The 14955-nt window shown below is 41.2% G+C and overlaps 1 protein-coding gene across 1 annotated transcript; it reads left to right on the forward strand.

Annotated features, from left to right (window-relative positions):
• The first annotated feature begins 7 nt into the window (after positions 1 to 7).
• On the forward strand, positions 8 to 14420 carry ANKRA2 (ankyrin repeat family A member 2). Its single transcript, XM_056112523.1, has 10 exons — positions 8 to 203; positions 2214 to 2269; positions 3654 to 4041; positions 4806 to 4964; positions 7297 to 7362; positions 9937 to 10034; positions 10534 to 10659; positions 10969 to 11035; positions 11695 to 11775; positions 13909 to 14420. Exons 3-10 carry the CDS (start codon positions 3753 to 3755, stop codon positions 13962 to 13964), a joined length of 942 nt encoding a protein of 313 aa, XP_055968498.1. The 5' UTR covers positions 8 to 203; positions 2214 to 2269; positions 3654 to 3752; the 3' UTR covers positions 13965 to 14420.
• The last annotated feature ends 535 nt before the right edge of the window (positions 14421 to 14955 follow it).

Below are 14955 nucleotides of genomic sequence, written 5' to 3' on the forward strand. Positions count from 1 at the left end.
CGCAGGTGGCCGCGAGGCCCGGAGCTGCCACCGGGTGGGGCCCCGGCCCGGCTCCCCCGGACGCGCCGCGACCGCGCGCACCGCGCTCTTTCCGCGACAGCCGGGCCTCGGCGGCGGGCTCGGGTCCGGGGCGCCTCCGGACACCTGTCGCCCAGGAGGCGTCGGGCGTTCCCCTCGGGACCCGCTCGCTGCAGGATCAGGAAGTACGGGGGCTGGGGAGGGGCCGCTCCCAGCCGCAGCCGGGAGGGACCCGCCTAGGGGGCTCGCTCGGTCTCGGCCTCCGCTTTCTCCTCCCCAGGTCCTCCTGTCCCACCCTCACCCCTTCCTAGTCTGCAGAAATTTGACTGTGCCCGTCAGCTCTGCTTTTCCTTCCTAGTGACAAGTGTTCTATTTCCGTCCTCTGTCACTCAGAGTGGTTATCCTTCCCTCGAAGCCCCCCTCCCCCCGCCCCCATATCTATAAACCCTGGCAAATGATATGGAAGTGTTTGGGGGCTGGGGGCGGGAGTGTCAGAGATGCCTGTTGCAACCGTCTTTGTTTCACAGATGAGTCAAATGAGCCTTTTGGAAAACTCAGGTGATGAGTTGCGCTGGGAGGGGCACAGCGCAACTAGTTAGTGATGGAAGAGATGGAAAATCGGGTCTGAGCTCTTGCTTTTTTCGTTTGTTTGTTTCTGCATCGTGCCGGGTCATTTCAGGATAGAATATGTTAAAAGATTTTTTTTGAGTTTTTGTGTACAATGCTGAGTAAGACTAGTCCTCATCGTACGGGTGGTACCGGTTTGGGAGAGGTGAAGTCTTGTTTCAGAGGAAGGAGAAATGCTTAAAGAGCCAATACGGGACCTGAGAGACAGTCCGGAGGTTACGGCACCCTCCTTGCATGCGGCTCTGGCTACTAAAGTGGTTCAAGTCCCGGCTGCACATCTGGTTTCCTGAGCGTTTCCGGGATGCAGGCCCTGAGCAGAGAGTCGGGAGTAGCCCCTGAACACTGCGCCACAACATATAAAGTGTTATAAGCATAGCACTGGGAGAACTTGGGGTAGGAGGCTGTGGGAGAGTGTTCACCCCTCAGGAAAATAGCTCCCGTTCAAAAGACCACTCTAGGAGTGGAGCGATAGCACAGCGGGTAGGGCATTTGCCTTGCACGCGACTGACCCGGGTTCGATTCCCAGCATCCCATATGGTCCCCCGAGCACCGCCAGGAGTGATTCCTGAGTGCATGATTCAGGAGTAACCCCTATGTGTTGTCAGGTGTGACCCCCCCAAAAAACTGAAAGCAAAAGACCACCCTCATCCGCCAGTCACTAGGATTCATTTCCTCTTCTGCTTGCCTTCTTATGCTTGATATATACTGACTTTGTTACCTGTTTATTATTATTACCATTTGTTCTTTTCTTCCAACATTTTTCTTCTTTGGGAGTCTGGGGTTCATTTAGTCCTGCTAAGTACAATAGATGGATGGAATCAGAAGAGCTGGTTAGGTTTCTCGTAACTCACAAACTTGCTCATTCTCCTCTGGAGTACGGAGATAATAGTTAACTGCCCTGGCTACTCAGGATTCAGTCTTGAAAAAATATTTTACAGCTGTAAACAGTGGTTATAAATGTATGGTCTGCTACTCTTGCTCCACTGTGATCCTACAGCATTTTCTCTCTTGATTCCAATTAATGCCGATTTTAATACACCCTATGCCCTCTCAAATATTTCTAAGGGTCAGTAAACCCTAATCTGAAGAACTTAACTGGATGTTATTTATTATTAATTTTATTTCTGTCCTGGTGATCATTTTGTGGAACAATTGTAAATCTTGAAGTTCTTCATTTTTTAGAGGCACATTAGGTACAGTAATGAAATTTTCTCTTTCTTAAGTAATGAAATTTAAGATTTTTAAGATCTATAGGGCTGTCCTAGTGATTCCTAATAATCCATTTAAAAATAATAATTCATAACGAATTTTAAAATTATGCTTGAGGGGCTGGAGCAATAGCGCAGCGGTCTGGGCATTTGCCTTGCACACGGCCGACCCAGGTTTGATTCCCAGCATCCCATATGGTCCCCTGAGCACCGCCAGGGGTAATTCCTGAGTGCAGAGCCAGGAGAAACCCCTGTGCATCGCAGGGTGTGACCCAAAAAGAAAAAAAAATTATGCTTGAAGAGTTAGCATTTTTGAAAAAGTTGGCATTTATTGAGTTCATATCTTGACAATCTATACAGGTTTTCCCTGCTATTCAAAGTAGAATGCTTCTGGGACTGGAGCAGTAGTACAGCAGGTAAGACGCTTGTTTTGCAAGTTCCATCCCCCAAATCCCATATGATTCCCCCAGCACCACCAGGCGTGATTCCTGAGTGCAGAGCCAGGAGTAACCCTGAGCATCACTGGATGTCAAAAAAAAAAAAAAAAGAATGCTTCTAGTTGGAATGATTTAGTAATTTTTTTTTAAGGGTCTGGGAATGCTTATTTTTTTCTGTATAAATTAATGGGAACCATAACATTTGAGCATTCTACTTTTAGGGCTGGAGCGATAGCACAGTGGGTAGGGCGTTCGCCTTACACGCGGCCAACATGGCCGACCCGAGTTCGATTCCTCCGCCCCTCTCGGAGAGCCCGGCAAGCTACCGAGAGTATTCGATATGCCAGACACAGTAACAACAAAGTCTCCAATGGAGACGTTACTGGGCCCGCTCGAGCAAATCGACCATCAACGGGAGGGCCTTTACCTTTACCTTTACTTTTAGATACCTGAGGAAAACCTGTATTTGAAAAAAGAAAACAAAAAAACAATTCTTACTTTTTAATAATTATTACGAAGATGGAGATACCTAATGCCCCAGAAAAGGAAGACAAAGGAAGCCAACCTATGCTCGCTTAATTTTAACGAAAACCTGTATTAACTTGCTAATCATTGATCTCAGTGAAATGAATAAAATAAATCTATTTTTAGTTTACCATAGCCAGAACTTTGTAATTTCTTTCATTATCCTGGGAGTCATGGGTATCAGAAAAGTGAGAGAGCTGCTTTATAAATACAGCATGTTTTAAAAAAAAAGAAAAGAAAGAAAGAATTTTTTTTAAATGAGCCTCCAGGGGCTGGAGCGATAGCACAGCAGGTAGGGCGTTTGCCTTGCTCATGGCCGACCCGGGTTCGATTACCAGCATCCCATATGGTCCCCCGAGCACTGCCAGGAGTGATTCCTGAGTGTATGAACCAGGAGTAACTCCTGTGCATTGCCGGGTGTGACCTAAAAAAGCAAAAAATAAAATAAAATGAGCCTTCAGAGCTTAAAGTTTCATATGAAAGTTTATTTTTATTGTTACCCATTTGGCATGTTCTAGAATAAGAAAAAGGGAGAAAGGTAACTAAAATTTGTTGACGACCTCGTGGTAGAGGTAAGAATGTAATGTATTCATCTTATCTTTGCCAAGATCCTGAGAAGTTAATGGTAAGACCCGTTTTACAAGTGAGACAGAGCTAGTAACTCACACCGGTCTACATAGCTATTAAATGCTGAAGCGTGGCTTCACCCTGAGTTTCTCTACCCTCGAACATTGTACGTTTCCTTGAAGCAGGCTTCTGAGAGCATTGTTTATATGCTTGATTGAAATGACTAGTTGTTATACTTCTACTTACGTTGATAGAGTATTTTTTTTTTCAGAATTTTTAATATCAACTTTAAGGATACACTGGATACCTCCCCTACAAAACCAAGAGGAAATGATGAAATGCTTTAATTATTGAAACTACGATTGGAATCATGGCTACAGCAGCAAATCTGGATATGGGCACCCAACTGAAAGTGGAAGAGTGTGCCAGCACTTACAGTTTAGCTGGCATGCCTGACATTAAACTAGAGCATTCACTGGACCCAACCACTGAGGAAGGATCGGCACAGGGCATTGCTATGGGAATGAAGTTCATACTGCCTAACCGATTTGATATGAACGTGTGTTCTCGATTCGTCAAGTCCTTAAATGAGGAGGATAGTAAAAATATTCAAGATCAGGTTAACTCTGACCTGGAAGTGGCATCTGTCCTATTTAAAGGTTGAAAGTTATGGTATAAATATCTGTATTTGTTTGGTTTTTATTTGTGGTTTTATTTTTCCTTTTTTGATTATGACTTAGTATCTCCATCATTAGTATGATTTTTGTGGAATCTCATAGAAATCAAAAGTGATTTCATATTATGTGAATCGTTTTTTTAATTTTTTTACATATTAATAAAATTCCTTGCTATGTCTTTTTTAATTATAGGAAAGAAATATGTATACCTTTGAGAAACAAAATTGACTTATGACATGAATATTTTCGACATTAGTTTCCTATGCTTTTTTTTTTTTTTTTTTTTTTTTTGGTTTTTGGGCCACACCCAGCAATGGTCAAGGGTTGCTCCTGGCTGGACACTGAGGAATTGCTCCTGACAGAGCTCAGGGGAACATACGGGATGCCGGGGATTAAACCTCAGTTAGCTATGTGCAAAGCGAGCACCCTACCCACTGTACAATTTCTCCAGCCCAACTTCCTATGCGTTAATGCAGTAAAGTTTGTCTTGTTGTAGATTTGCTTTAATAATGATCAAATATAAAAAATAATCCGAATAAAATCGCTCAAGGGTAATACAATTTTTTTCCTGAAACTTACATGCTATTGTAGTACAGTTTTATAACAAAAGTAGTTTTAATAACACTCTAGAAACAACTGAAAATATTATACTTCATATATGTCTTTCTTAGTACAAACTGACATAGAACTTTCAAATACTTGTTCATTAAAATACTGTTTCAATCTCTCTAACTTATTTTACTTAGCGGAATGCAATATCCATACATCTCCTTCTCCGGGAATTCAAGTAAGGCATGTCTACACTCCCTCTACAACAAAGCACTTCTCACCTATTAAACAGTCGACCACTTTGACCAACAAACACAGAGGAAATGAGGTCTCAACCACACCTCTGTTAGCCAATTGTAAGTGCCCCACTAATGCATAAAAACATCCTTACTACTATTGTAATTATTTGGGTTTGGCTTTGAAACACTGTTTTCATTAAAGGCTATTTGTTTGGGAAAGCACGTGGTATTTTAATAATTTTAGTAATTTAAAGCAGTTTCACCAGGGCTGGGGAGAGAGTCCAGGTGGAAGAGCATATGACTAGCATGCATGAGGTCCTGAGTTCAATCCCCAGCACTAAGATCAGTATAGTGAAAGTTAACCTCTACTGTTTTTTTTTTATTTGAAATAATTTGACTCTACAGCCACTCTTTTTAAAACCTTGAATCCACAGATGTTTGCTTTAGAATCATTCCAAAAGAAAGGGCTAGAGAAATAGTACAGTGGTTAGGGTGCTGGCCTTGCACGTAGTCACCCTGAGTTCAATTCCCAGCACCACATATGATCCCCCAAGTCCACCAAGAGTAAGCCCTGAGCCTGCCAGGTATGCCGTCCTCACCCCCCCAAAAAAAAGAGACAAAGAATTATGAATTATTCAAAAAGAAAATGAAATTTTTCTGTATAAATTAAACTGTTCTCTGTGTTATGGATATGGTAATGAGGGAGAGCCAGTTAACTATTTGAGGTTAGGAACCACATATGAGAGGATAATGTAAATGTGGCTATGATGTAGAGTATGGTGAAACATAGGACTTTACTTTGTAATACTGTACCATTAGGACCAGATTGATAATACCGCGAGTAGGACGCTTGCCTGGCACACAGCCAACCCGGGTACAGTCCCCATCTGATTCCCCAAGCCTGCCAGGAGTGATCCCTGAGCACAGAGCCAGGAGTAAGCTCTAAGCACTGCCAGGTATGACCCAAAAACAAAAAAGAGAAAATGTACCCTGCCAGACTCCCCACCCTCTCCCCTTCCCTTGCTGTGAGTAAAAGTGCTCCCCCACTTTTTATTGTGCTCACCGGGTGTGCACATGCAGTTGTATGGTTTGCACACCCTTGGTTGTGATGTGCTGCAGATCACACAGTTGGACCCTAGACAGAGCTGTGGGCATCATAGCTGGGTGTATGGGACAGTGTCGGGCATCAAGCTCCTGGCCACACAGGCTTCACACTCTCAGGCAGGGACTATTAGGGCTGACCTCTCTTCATGCCCGCTCCTAATTTTGTAGTTATTTACTGTTAGCAGTTAAGCCAGAAGAAGTGTTTGACTTTTTCTTTTGATTGCTATTTCTGCTTTACTCCTGTCAATTTGTGCTTTCAGATTGCTTTCCTTTTTGTGTTAAGGCCTGGGTTCAATTACTGGTACAGCTGGAAAAAAAAAAGAATAAAATAGATTATCTTAAAATAGTTCAACCACAGGATTTTTGAGCTGTACAGAAATGTTTGAACAGTTAACATAAGTCACACAGCTAATTAACCATATCTAGGTCAGCACTCAAAAATTTACTTTCAAGGCCCAGTTTTCCATTTATTATCTCACTCCTAAAGTTAAATACCCATGGAGTGTCAATATGGTATTTGCTGCTTTGAAGGATTAAAAATCAATAAAAAGACAAAAAACTTGTGTCTTTATGTCTGTTAGAGCCAACTTCCTCTTAAGTTGGATAGAGAGAGAGCATTTCCTCCTCCCTCCCCCCCCCCCCCCCCCCGCCCACACAATGAATACGTGCATTTATCATTTCGTTGTTGCTGTTTTGTTTTTGGACCGCACCTGGTGCTGCTCAGGGCTTACTCCTGGCTCTGCACTCAGGGATCACTTCTAGCGAGCTAAGGGGACCATATAAGGTGCTGGGCATTGAACTCATGGGGTCACACGCAAGGCAAGTGCCTTACTTGCAGTACTATCTCTACAGCCCTGCATTTATCATAAATGAAGAGATAAAGATAGGATAAACTTAAAATTGACTTTTTAATCATTGAAAATAAGTTTGTGTATTCATTGTTCGCATCAATTTGTTGATACTGGAATTAACTTGGACATATAAGAGTTAATTTTCAGATAAAAATGACTACTTGCAGGGGCTGGAGAGATGGTACAGTGGGTATGGTACTTGCTTTGTACTTGGCAGACCCAGGGTTGATCCCTGGCATCCCATACATTGCCACGCACTACCAGGAGTGATTCCTGAGTGCAGAGCCAGGAGTAAGTCCTAAGCACCACCGGGTATAGCCCCCAAACAAACAAAACAGCTGCTTGTAATGTTATGATATTATGATATATTTGAAGCTATGTATTTAAAATTGCAAAACGATAGCTTTTATTTTGAAAACAAAAATTGCTATAGAACCATGCACAATGAAAAGGCAGGTGTACAATACATAATGCTTTTTCTGATTTTCCTTCAGCTCTATCTGTTCACCAGTTGGCTGCTCAAGGAGAGATGCTTTACCTGGCCACACGTATTGAACAAGGTAACAGTCTGCTTTTTAAATTTATTTAAAACTAATTCAGTAGATTTTTTTTAGATTTGTTATTGTTTCATTTTAGGACAGAGAAGTATAAAAAAGAAAAATGAGGAAGTCGCAATTTCTCGCCAAGCAGATAATTCCATAAAGTTGGGTTTTGTTGGGGGTTTATTTGTTCTTGAACTTTTTCCCCAAGATTGAATATAAGTTTCTCACATTTTCTGAAATTTTTTCTTGAAAACATTTGTTTATATTTGGGATTGTGTGTCAGAATACGTTTGTGCTTCTGCTATTTATTTATACAGGAGGAAAAGTAGGAAAAATGCAGTGTACTTTACCTTTTTACTAAATCTGTTGGTAATATTTTCTTATAAGCACTGCAAGGAGTGAGTCCCACAGTAATTCAATGGAGTCACTCCTTGCAGTTCTCTGTAACAGTCTCATGATTTTGCATTGTATTGCATATACATATACTCTGTTTTTCAACTAGTCTCCCTGGTGGTGGCCAATCTAGTTTGTTGCTATTAAATGACAGTATGGGCATTAGTTTTTGAAAGTTTCTGTTTGTTTTTTGCCAAATTCAAAAGTTTTTCTGTAAGAGAAAGAAAAGAGGAAAAAGAGTTAGGGAAGCTCCTGGATTTATGGGAAAGGGCTCTTTAAACAGGATTCCCTTATACTGTAAGGATAAATTTCTACAAGTATATTTGAACCAAAAGGTATATGGATTTTTATTTTCACATATTGTGAACAATGGTTTTTCTTACATCATAATTAAGTAGACTAATTTTTTTCCCATATTTTCACTGGCACAGGATGTTACATAAGACTTTTATCTTTGCTAATCTGATAGCCGAAAAAATGGGATCTTTGCCAAGGTTTCATTCATATTTGTTAAATAACCTTCTATTTGAATTTCTCTTTTGTGTGGACTGCTTGTTACATACTGTTTTGTATGAACTGCCCTACGTTTTCAAAATTCTCTTTGTGTTGTTTTCTGGCCTATTTTTCCTACTTTTTTCATTTTTTCTTTGAGTTTGCTTGTAAGGGTTGAAACATTATTGTGGGAGTCACTCCTTGCAGTGGTTGGGCCTGACTGTACTTGGGACCACTAGGGCTACACAGGTGATGCTCAGGATCCCTTGCAGTTGCAGTGCCAGGGAATGAAATCCCAGGCCTCACACCCATGCAAAGTATGTGACCCTGCTACATGAGTCCTGGCCCTGGCCCATAGACTTAACATTTTTCAGTAGTCAGTGTAGGTTTTTCTTTGACTTCTGCATTTTGTATCTTGCTTAGAAAGGATTTCTTATGCCAAACTTTTAAATAGACCCATTCATGTATTACTAGAACTTCTGTGGTTTCCATTTTACATTCTACTCCTTGACCCATATGAAATATGTTTTGGTCTGATTAGAGTAAATGTCAAGCTCTGCTTGTGTTTTTATTTTTCTGGGGAGGGACACTCCTATTCCTATTCGGTCTTAAAGAGACCATATGGGTGCCAGGGATCAAACTGAGTCGACTGTGCAAGGCACTGCACTGTCTCTACCCACTGTACTGTCTCTCTGGTCTATTGTTTTCATTTTTTAAAATGTTATCCAGTATCTCAACGTTGTTTATTAGAATACAGGAAGTAGGATAAAAGAGGTTTCTTTTAATTTTAGTCATTCTTTTGTAAGAAAGATGAAGGAGATTTCAGTCTCAGTCTGCAAAACAAATTGAGGGGGAAACTAGACTTAGTTTTTTTTTTTTTTGCTTTTTGGGTCACACCTAGCAGTGCAAAGGAGTTACTCCTGGCTCAGGCACTCAGAGATTACTCCTGGCAGTGCTCAGGGGACCAGATGAGATGCTGGGAATCGAACCCGGGTTAGCCACATGCAAGGCAAATGCCCTACCCGCTGCACTATCGTTCCAGCCCCAAGACTTAAATTGTCTTAAATAGACTTAAATAGTAGACTTAAATGTATCAGATTACATGGGGTTTTAGGTGGAATTGCATTGTACTAAGTTTTGGGTTATTCACTCTGAATTCACATTATATTATAGTAGCAAACCACAGGAATGTAGAACTGTCATAGGCAGCACTACAAACTCTGGAGAGAAGAGCGCTTTAGTAATACCTTAGAATTTCTTTAAGAACAAACTTATGTAATGCTAAGGGCTCCCATATTCCATTTTATTGTGATCCTCTGAACTGTACATCCAAGATTACTGAGATCTTTTTCCTCGTGTTGAAAAATCAAGTGGCATGCCCAGAATCACACTGCTAGAAAATGACAGGGCCAAGATCAAACTGACCACCTGGCTCGGAATTAAGATATTCTATAGCATGCACTTAGTATTATGTTAAGCCTAGTAGTTTATATGGAAAAACAAGATTTCTTGAACTTAGCTATGTCCCTTGAGGCACATATAAACACGCTTAGCAGATTGCCACCTCACGCAGTAGGACATCAGTGATCTAAAAAGGCAGCACAGAGTGAACCTCATTGCGTAATATAACCAGCTTTTTTTAGAATGCCAGTATTTTTCTTAGTGATGTTTACTATGTGGTTGTTAAATTGCTTTTCTTTTAAATAGAAAATGTTATCAATCACACGGATGAAGAAGGATTTACTCCTCTGATGTGGGCTGCAGCACACGGGCAAATAGCTGTGGTAGAGTTTCTCCTTCAGAATGTAAGGAAAATGCCTCAGAAAAATGTTTGTGTATAGTTACTTAAGTTCAGTGCAGTCTTGAGTCCAGCTTTTGTGTCTTCAGCCAGCCAGGTGCCATGGGTAGAGGATCAAAAAAAAAAAATCTTAAATGCTTTTCCTGGACTCATGGAACTTGGACTCGGTGGGCAGTGAAACTAACCCTATCCAGAACTCTGAGAGATGGTTTTGTGCCCAGCCCCTCTCAGAGCCCTGGCGCAAGATGACTGCCAGCCCTGCAGGAGCAGCCTCATGAGCTGTAGTGTAACTTCAGAGAGAAAGAATAGTTAGAGTTGAGACAGGGAGGAAGGAAGGCCTCTGGACGCCTTTGATAACATGAGCACCCATGAATCGGTGTTGACATTCTTATTAACTGCAGAATATTACCTCGCTTATTTGATGAACTGTAGTATTTATTGGCAGAAGTGACCATATCCTAGTCTCCTTGAACTGAAAAGCTTTTTATCTCCCCTTCCCACACCAGGGTGCTGATCCACAGCTCTTAGGAAAAGGCCGAGAAAGTGCACTATCATTGGCCTGTAGTAAAGGCTACACAGACATTGTCAAAATGCTGCTTGATTGTGGAGTTGATGTAAATGAGTATGATTGGGTAAGTATGACACTGAGTTTTTAATTACTGCAACAAACTCTTAAGACTTCCTGGGTTTAGGAGCAACATAATAAGCACCCACAGAATAATGCGTCTTCTGAACGGATTAAACATTCAGTAAATGTTTAAAGGAAAAGTAAAGGTCATAATAAACTTTATTATTAGTTCTGATTTAAATATTTTTACAAAATATTAAAATGACCCACATCTTACTTGCATGTGCCCAGTTCTTTGTAAAAACATTTTGCTACAGCATTAAATTTGAATCTTGGCCACTTTGAAAAACTAAATCATTCTTTCCTTTTGCAGAATGGAGGGACACCTTTGCTTTATGCTGTACATGGGAATCATGTGAAATGTGTAAAAATGCTCTTAGGTAAGCAGATAAAAGTGAGAATATTTAGAAAATACTCATTCAGCAGCGGGAGCAATAGTACAGTAGGGCGCTTGCCTTGCACACAGCCCACCCGATTTCCATTGACAGCACCCAATATGGTCCCCCAAGCCCTGCCAGCAGTGTTCCTGAGCACAGCTGGGTATGACCGCCCCCCCCCAAAAAAAAAAGGGAAACAATGCCCTGTAAGGACTTGGTTGTGCAAACTGCCCGCCATGGTCAAGACAGCCATTCATTTGGTCTTGTTAAATGCATTCATGCCACTGCCACTCGCCCTCAGAACACCCCCACTGGGAGTTCCACATGTCAGCCCCTCCCACGCACATACTTCTCTGCAGGCAGAGCCTTGTCCTCGGTGCTTTCCTTTTGGATGTCCCTTGTTGTTTTCTCTGTCGTGTCTTTATGCAGAAGGTCTGCCTCTACCTGTACATGCCAGTTAGCCTAAGCGATGCCCAGTACCTTCTCTCCAGCCCATCCAAGTGAACCCTGTGCATACTCTAGACTCTTTTCTTTGCTAGATCTCCTGAAACTACCCTCCAAGACGGCTGACACTCTCCCCTGTTATTTACACATGAGCCAGTAGTGGACAGATATATCCATGTTTTCATTTTACTTATGTGGGTTTTTCTGTTTCGGTATAGAAAATGGAGCTGACCCAACAATTGAAACTGACTCTGGATATAATTCTATGGATTTAGCTGTTGCCTTGGGCTATAGAAGTGGTAAGTGTTTTAGAATCTCAGTTTCATTTTATTTAAAGTTTGAAAATGTGCAAACCATTTATATCAATTATAGTCATAGTACATTCGTGTTACCCTAACTGCTAACTTTAACAATGAGCTAAACAAAAAAAACCTATAAATTCTAGAAGTTAGTTTGTTATTATTAAATTTTCTTCAACACAAATAATTTCTGGAAGATAATTGTGCATCTGATTATAAGATTTAATATTTTCTTTTTTTTTTCATTTTTCATAATTTTATTTATTGAATCACCGTGAGAGCAGTTACAAAGCTTTCGGGTCTAAGTCTCAGTCATACAATGAAACACCCGTACCTTCACTAGTGCCCATTCTCCACCACCAAAAACCCCAGTATACCCCCATCCCACACCCTTCCCCTACCTGTGGGGCAGATGATTTCCACATTACTCTCTCTCTACTTTGATCACATTCAATATTTCGACACCAGACCCACCATTATTATTTGAGATTTTACCCAAACACTCAGATCTGCTGAAAAGGCAACAGTAGACAATTTGTGTTTTATTGCTGGCTATGAATAACATATGATGTCGCGTGGCTGCAGTAGGGCCATGTGAGTTTGAAATTCCGAAATTTTAACTCTTAAATATGGAAGGATTTCTGCCAAAAGCCACTGGGTTTTGAGATTTGCTCCTGAGTCTCTGGGATCATGACCATTAAGCAGCTTGATCAGAAGCCAGAGAGACCGTTCGTGGGCGATGACTTGAGGTCTCGTTGGGGTGGGGAGGACAGGACCAGCTCCACCCCCATCCCGTGAGGTCCAAAATGTCTCGTCACTGCGGGCCCAGACCTGACTGTCCAATGGCTTCTGGAGGATGACGGCCACCGAGCTGCCAAGGGGGAGCAGGCGGAGGGACAACACCCTTTGCTCCCTGGGGTGGCCCGGCCACAGTCACATACTGTGGGGTCCGGACGCTTTTCTGCCAAAAGCCTCTGGGTTTCAAGTTTTGTTTCTGAGTCTCTGGGATCAAGACCATTAAGCAGCTTGATCAGGAGCCAGAGAGGCCATTTGTGGGCGATGACTTGGGGTCTCGTTGGGGTGGGGAGGACAGGACCGGCTCCACCCCCATCCCGTAAGTCCCTGCGTGTCTCGTCACTGGGGGCCCAAACCTGACTGTCCAGTGGCCTCTGAAGGATGGCGGCCACTGGGCCGCTGGGGGGAACAGGCCAAGGCACGAATCCTATTCCCACCTGGGTTGGCCCAACACCAGTGACCTACTGCAGGGACCGGACGCATTTCTGCCAAAAACCGCTGGGTTTCGAAATTTGTTTCTGAGTCTCTGGGATCATGGCCATTAAGCAGTTCAATCAGGAACCAGAGAGGCCATGCCTCCAATTATATAGCTGGGCCAGAGGTGGTTTGTGGGTGTGTTTCCCACATACCTAACTTTTGGTCGTTTACTTTCTTGGTAAACTTTGCCCCAAGTTTTTGGGGTCTGGCCAATGGCACAGCAGCAATTTTGGGGTATCTGGAAGTCTGAAGGTGCCATCAGGCTGCTGATGCACTCATCTCACAGGTACAGATTGACCTGCTGACAGCACCATACCCCCGGGATTTAATATTTTCTAGAAAACTAATTACAAAGCATTTAATAGTGACACTTTCTCTATTTCTTAGAACAGCTTTATTTATACTCAGTACTATTCTTCAGTTTCAAATTTTGGGACCAAGACAGAGAAATCCAGTAAATTTAGTTATTAAGTCAGCAACACATGAAGTTTTTTAACATTTAACTATTCCATTGCAATATCACCTTTAGAATGAATGTATCCAATTCATTTACCTTTTTTTCAAGTTAAAAATAACTGTTTTAGGGGGCCGGAGAGATAGTGCAGTGTGTAGGGTGCTTGCCTTGCGTGTGGCCAACAGGCTTTGATCGCGAGCATTCCATTTGGTCCCCCACGCCTGCCAGGAGTGATTACTGAGTGCAGAATTAGAAATAACCCCTAAGATTGCTGGGTGTGGCAAAACACACACGCACACACACACACACACACACAACTGTAAATTGGGTATGTTAAGTTGATTTTGATAGTTCTTTTTAAAATTTTATGATCTCTGTGCTGTGATCTTGATCACTCATTTGTTTAGTTCAACAGGTTATCGAGTCCCATTTGTTGAAGCTGCTTCAGAATATCAAGGAGTAGACATGGTGATCAGAAAGTGCTGTCTTCTCCTTTTGTTTACTTTTTGGCCCTTAAAAATAATTGTTTTGTTTACTTACAAATTTTTTACCTCAGTTGCAATATTTACTGATTTTTAGTAAGTTTTAATATTCCTCTGAGTAATTCACTGGTTTGTAATAAAATTAATATCAATGCTTTTTTTTATAAATGTTTTACTGTGTATTTAAAATTGTAAATTAATGTTTTGTGACTTGTAAATTTTTAAAGTACAGATAGTTATTTGTCTTTGTATCAAGTGATGTAATTTAACATTTTCAGAAATTATTCTACCTATTCATCTTCACTCATTTTAACTCGTTGACTTTATATAGGGTTTACTATAAGTCCATAAAAGAAAAAAATTGTTATTGTTGAATTTAAAATGCACAGTGTGATTGTTTACAAAATTATGTTATAAATAAAGTTCTTTCTCCATTAGTTTGCATGCTAGTTGCTTTCTTTTTAATTTAAGATTATTAGGCTTTTCTGAGGGTTTTTTGTTGTTCGTTTTGTTTTGGTTCAGATTTTGGTGTTGGATGTGACACCTAGTGGTACTGAGGGGACATATGTGTGGTGCTGGGGATTTGAATTAGGGTCAGCCATATGCAAGGCCCATACTTTAACCCCTGTATTATCTCTTTATTCCTTCTGAGAGCTAATACAGAACACTTCTATCCTGCTAGGACGCTCAGAATAGAACAAACAAAATACATACAAATTAATCAAAAGAATTACATACAAATTAATCAAAAGAATTCGTAGATTGCCATTTATGTAATTATACTGAGATTATGTTTCTCTTGTGATCTTTTTTCAGTAAGAAAAACTTATGTGAAAGTGAAGTTAATTCTTAAATAAAAGTTTATTCTATTAAGAAACACAGTAAATTTTAGAGAAAAGAGTGCCTATGGGCTACAAGTTGATATTGAAAATGGCTCTTGGGTTGAATGTCCTCATCTGGAAAATGGATGTT

The sequence above is a fragment of the Sorex fumeus genome, unplaced genomic scaffold (genome assembly GCF_029834395.1).
Source record: "Sorex fumeus unplaced genomic scaffold, SorFum_2.1 ptg000018l, whole genome shotgun sequence".
Taxonomy (NCBI): Eukaryota; Metazoa; Chordata; class Mammalia; order Eulipotyphla; family Soricidae; genus Sorex; species Sorex fumeus.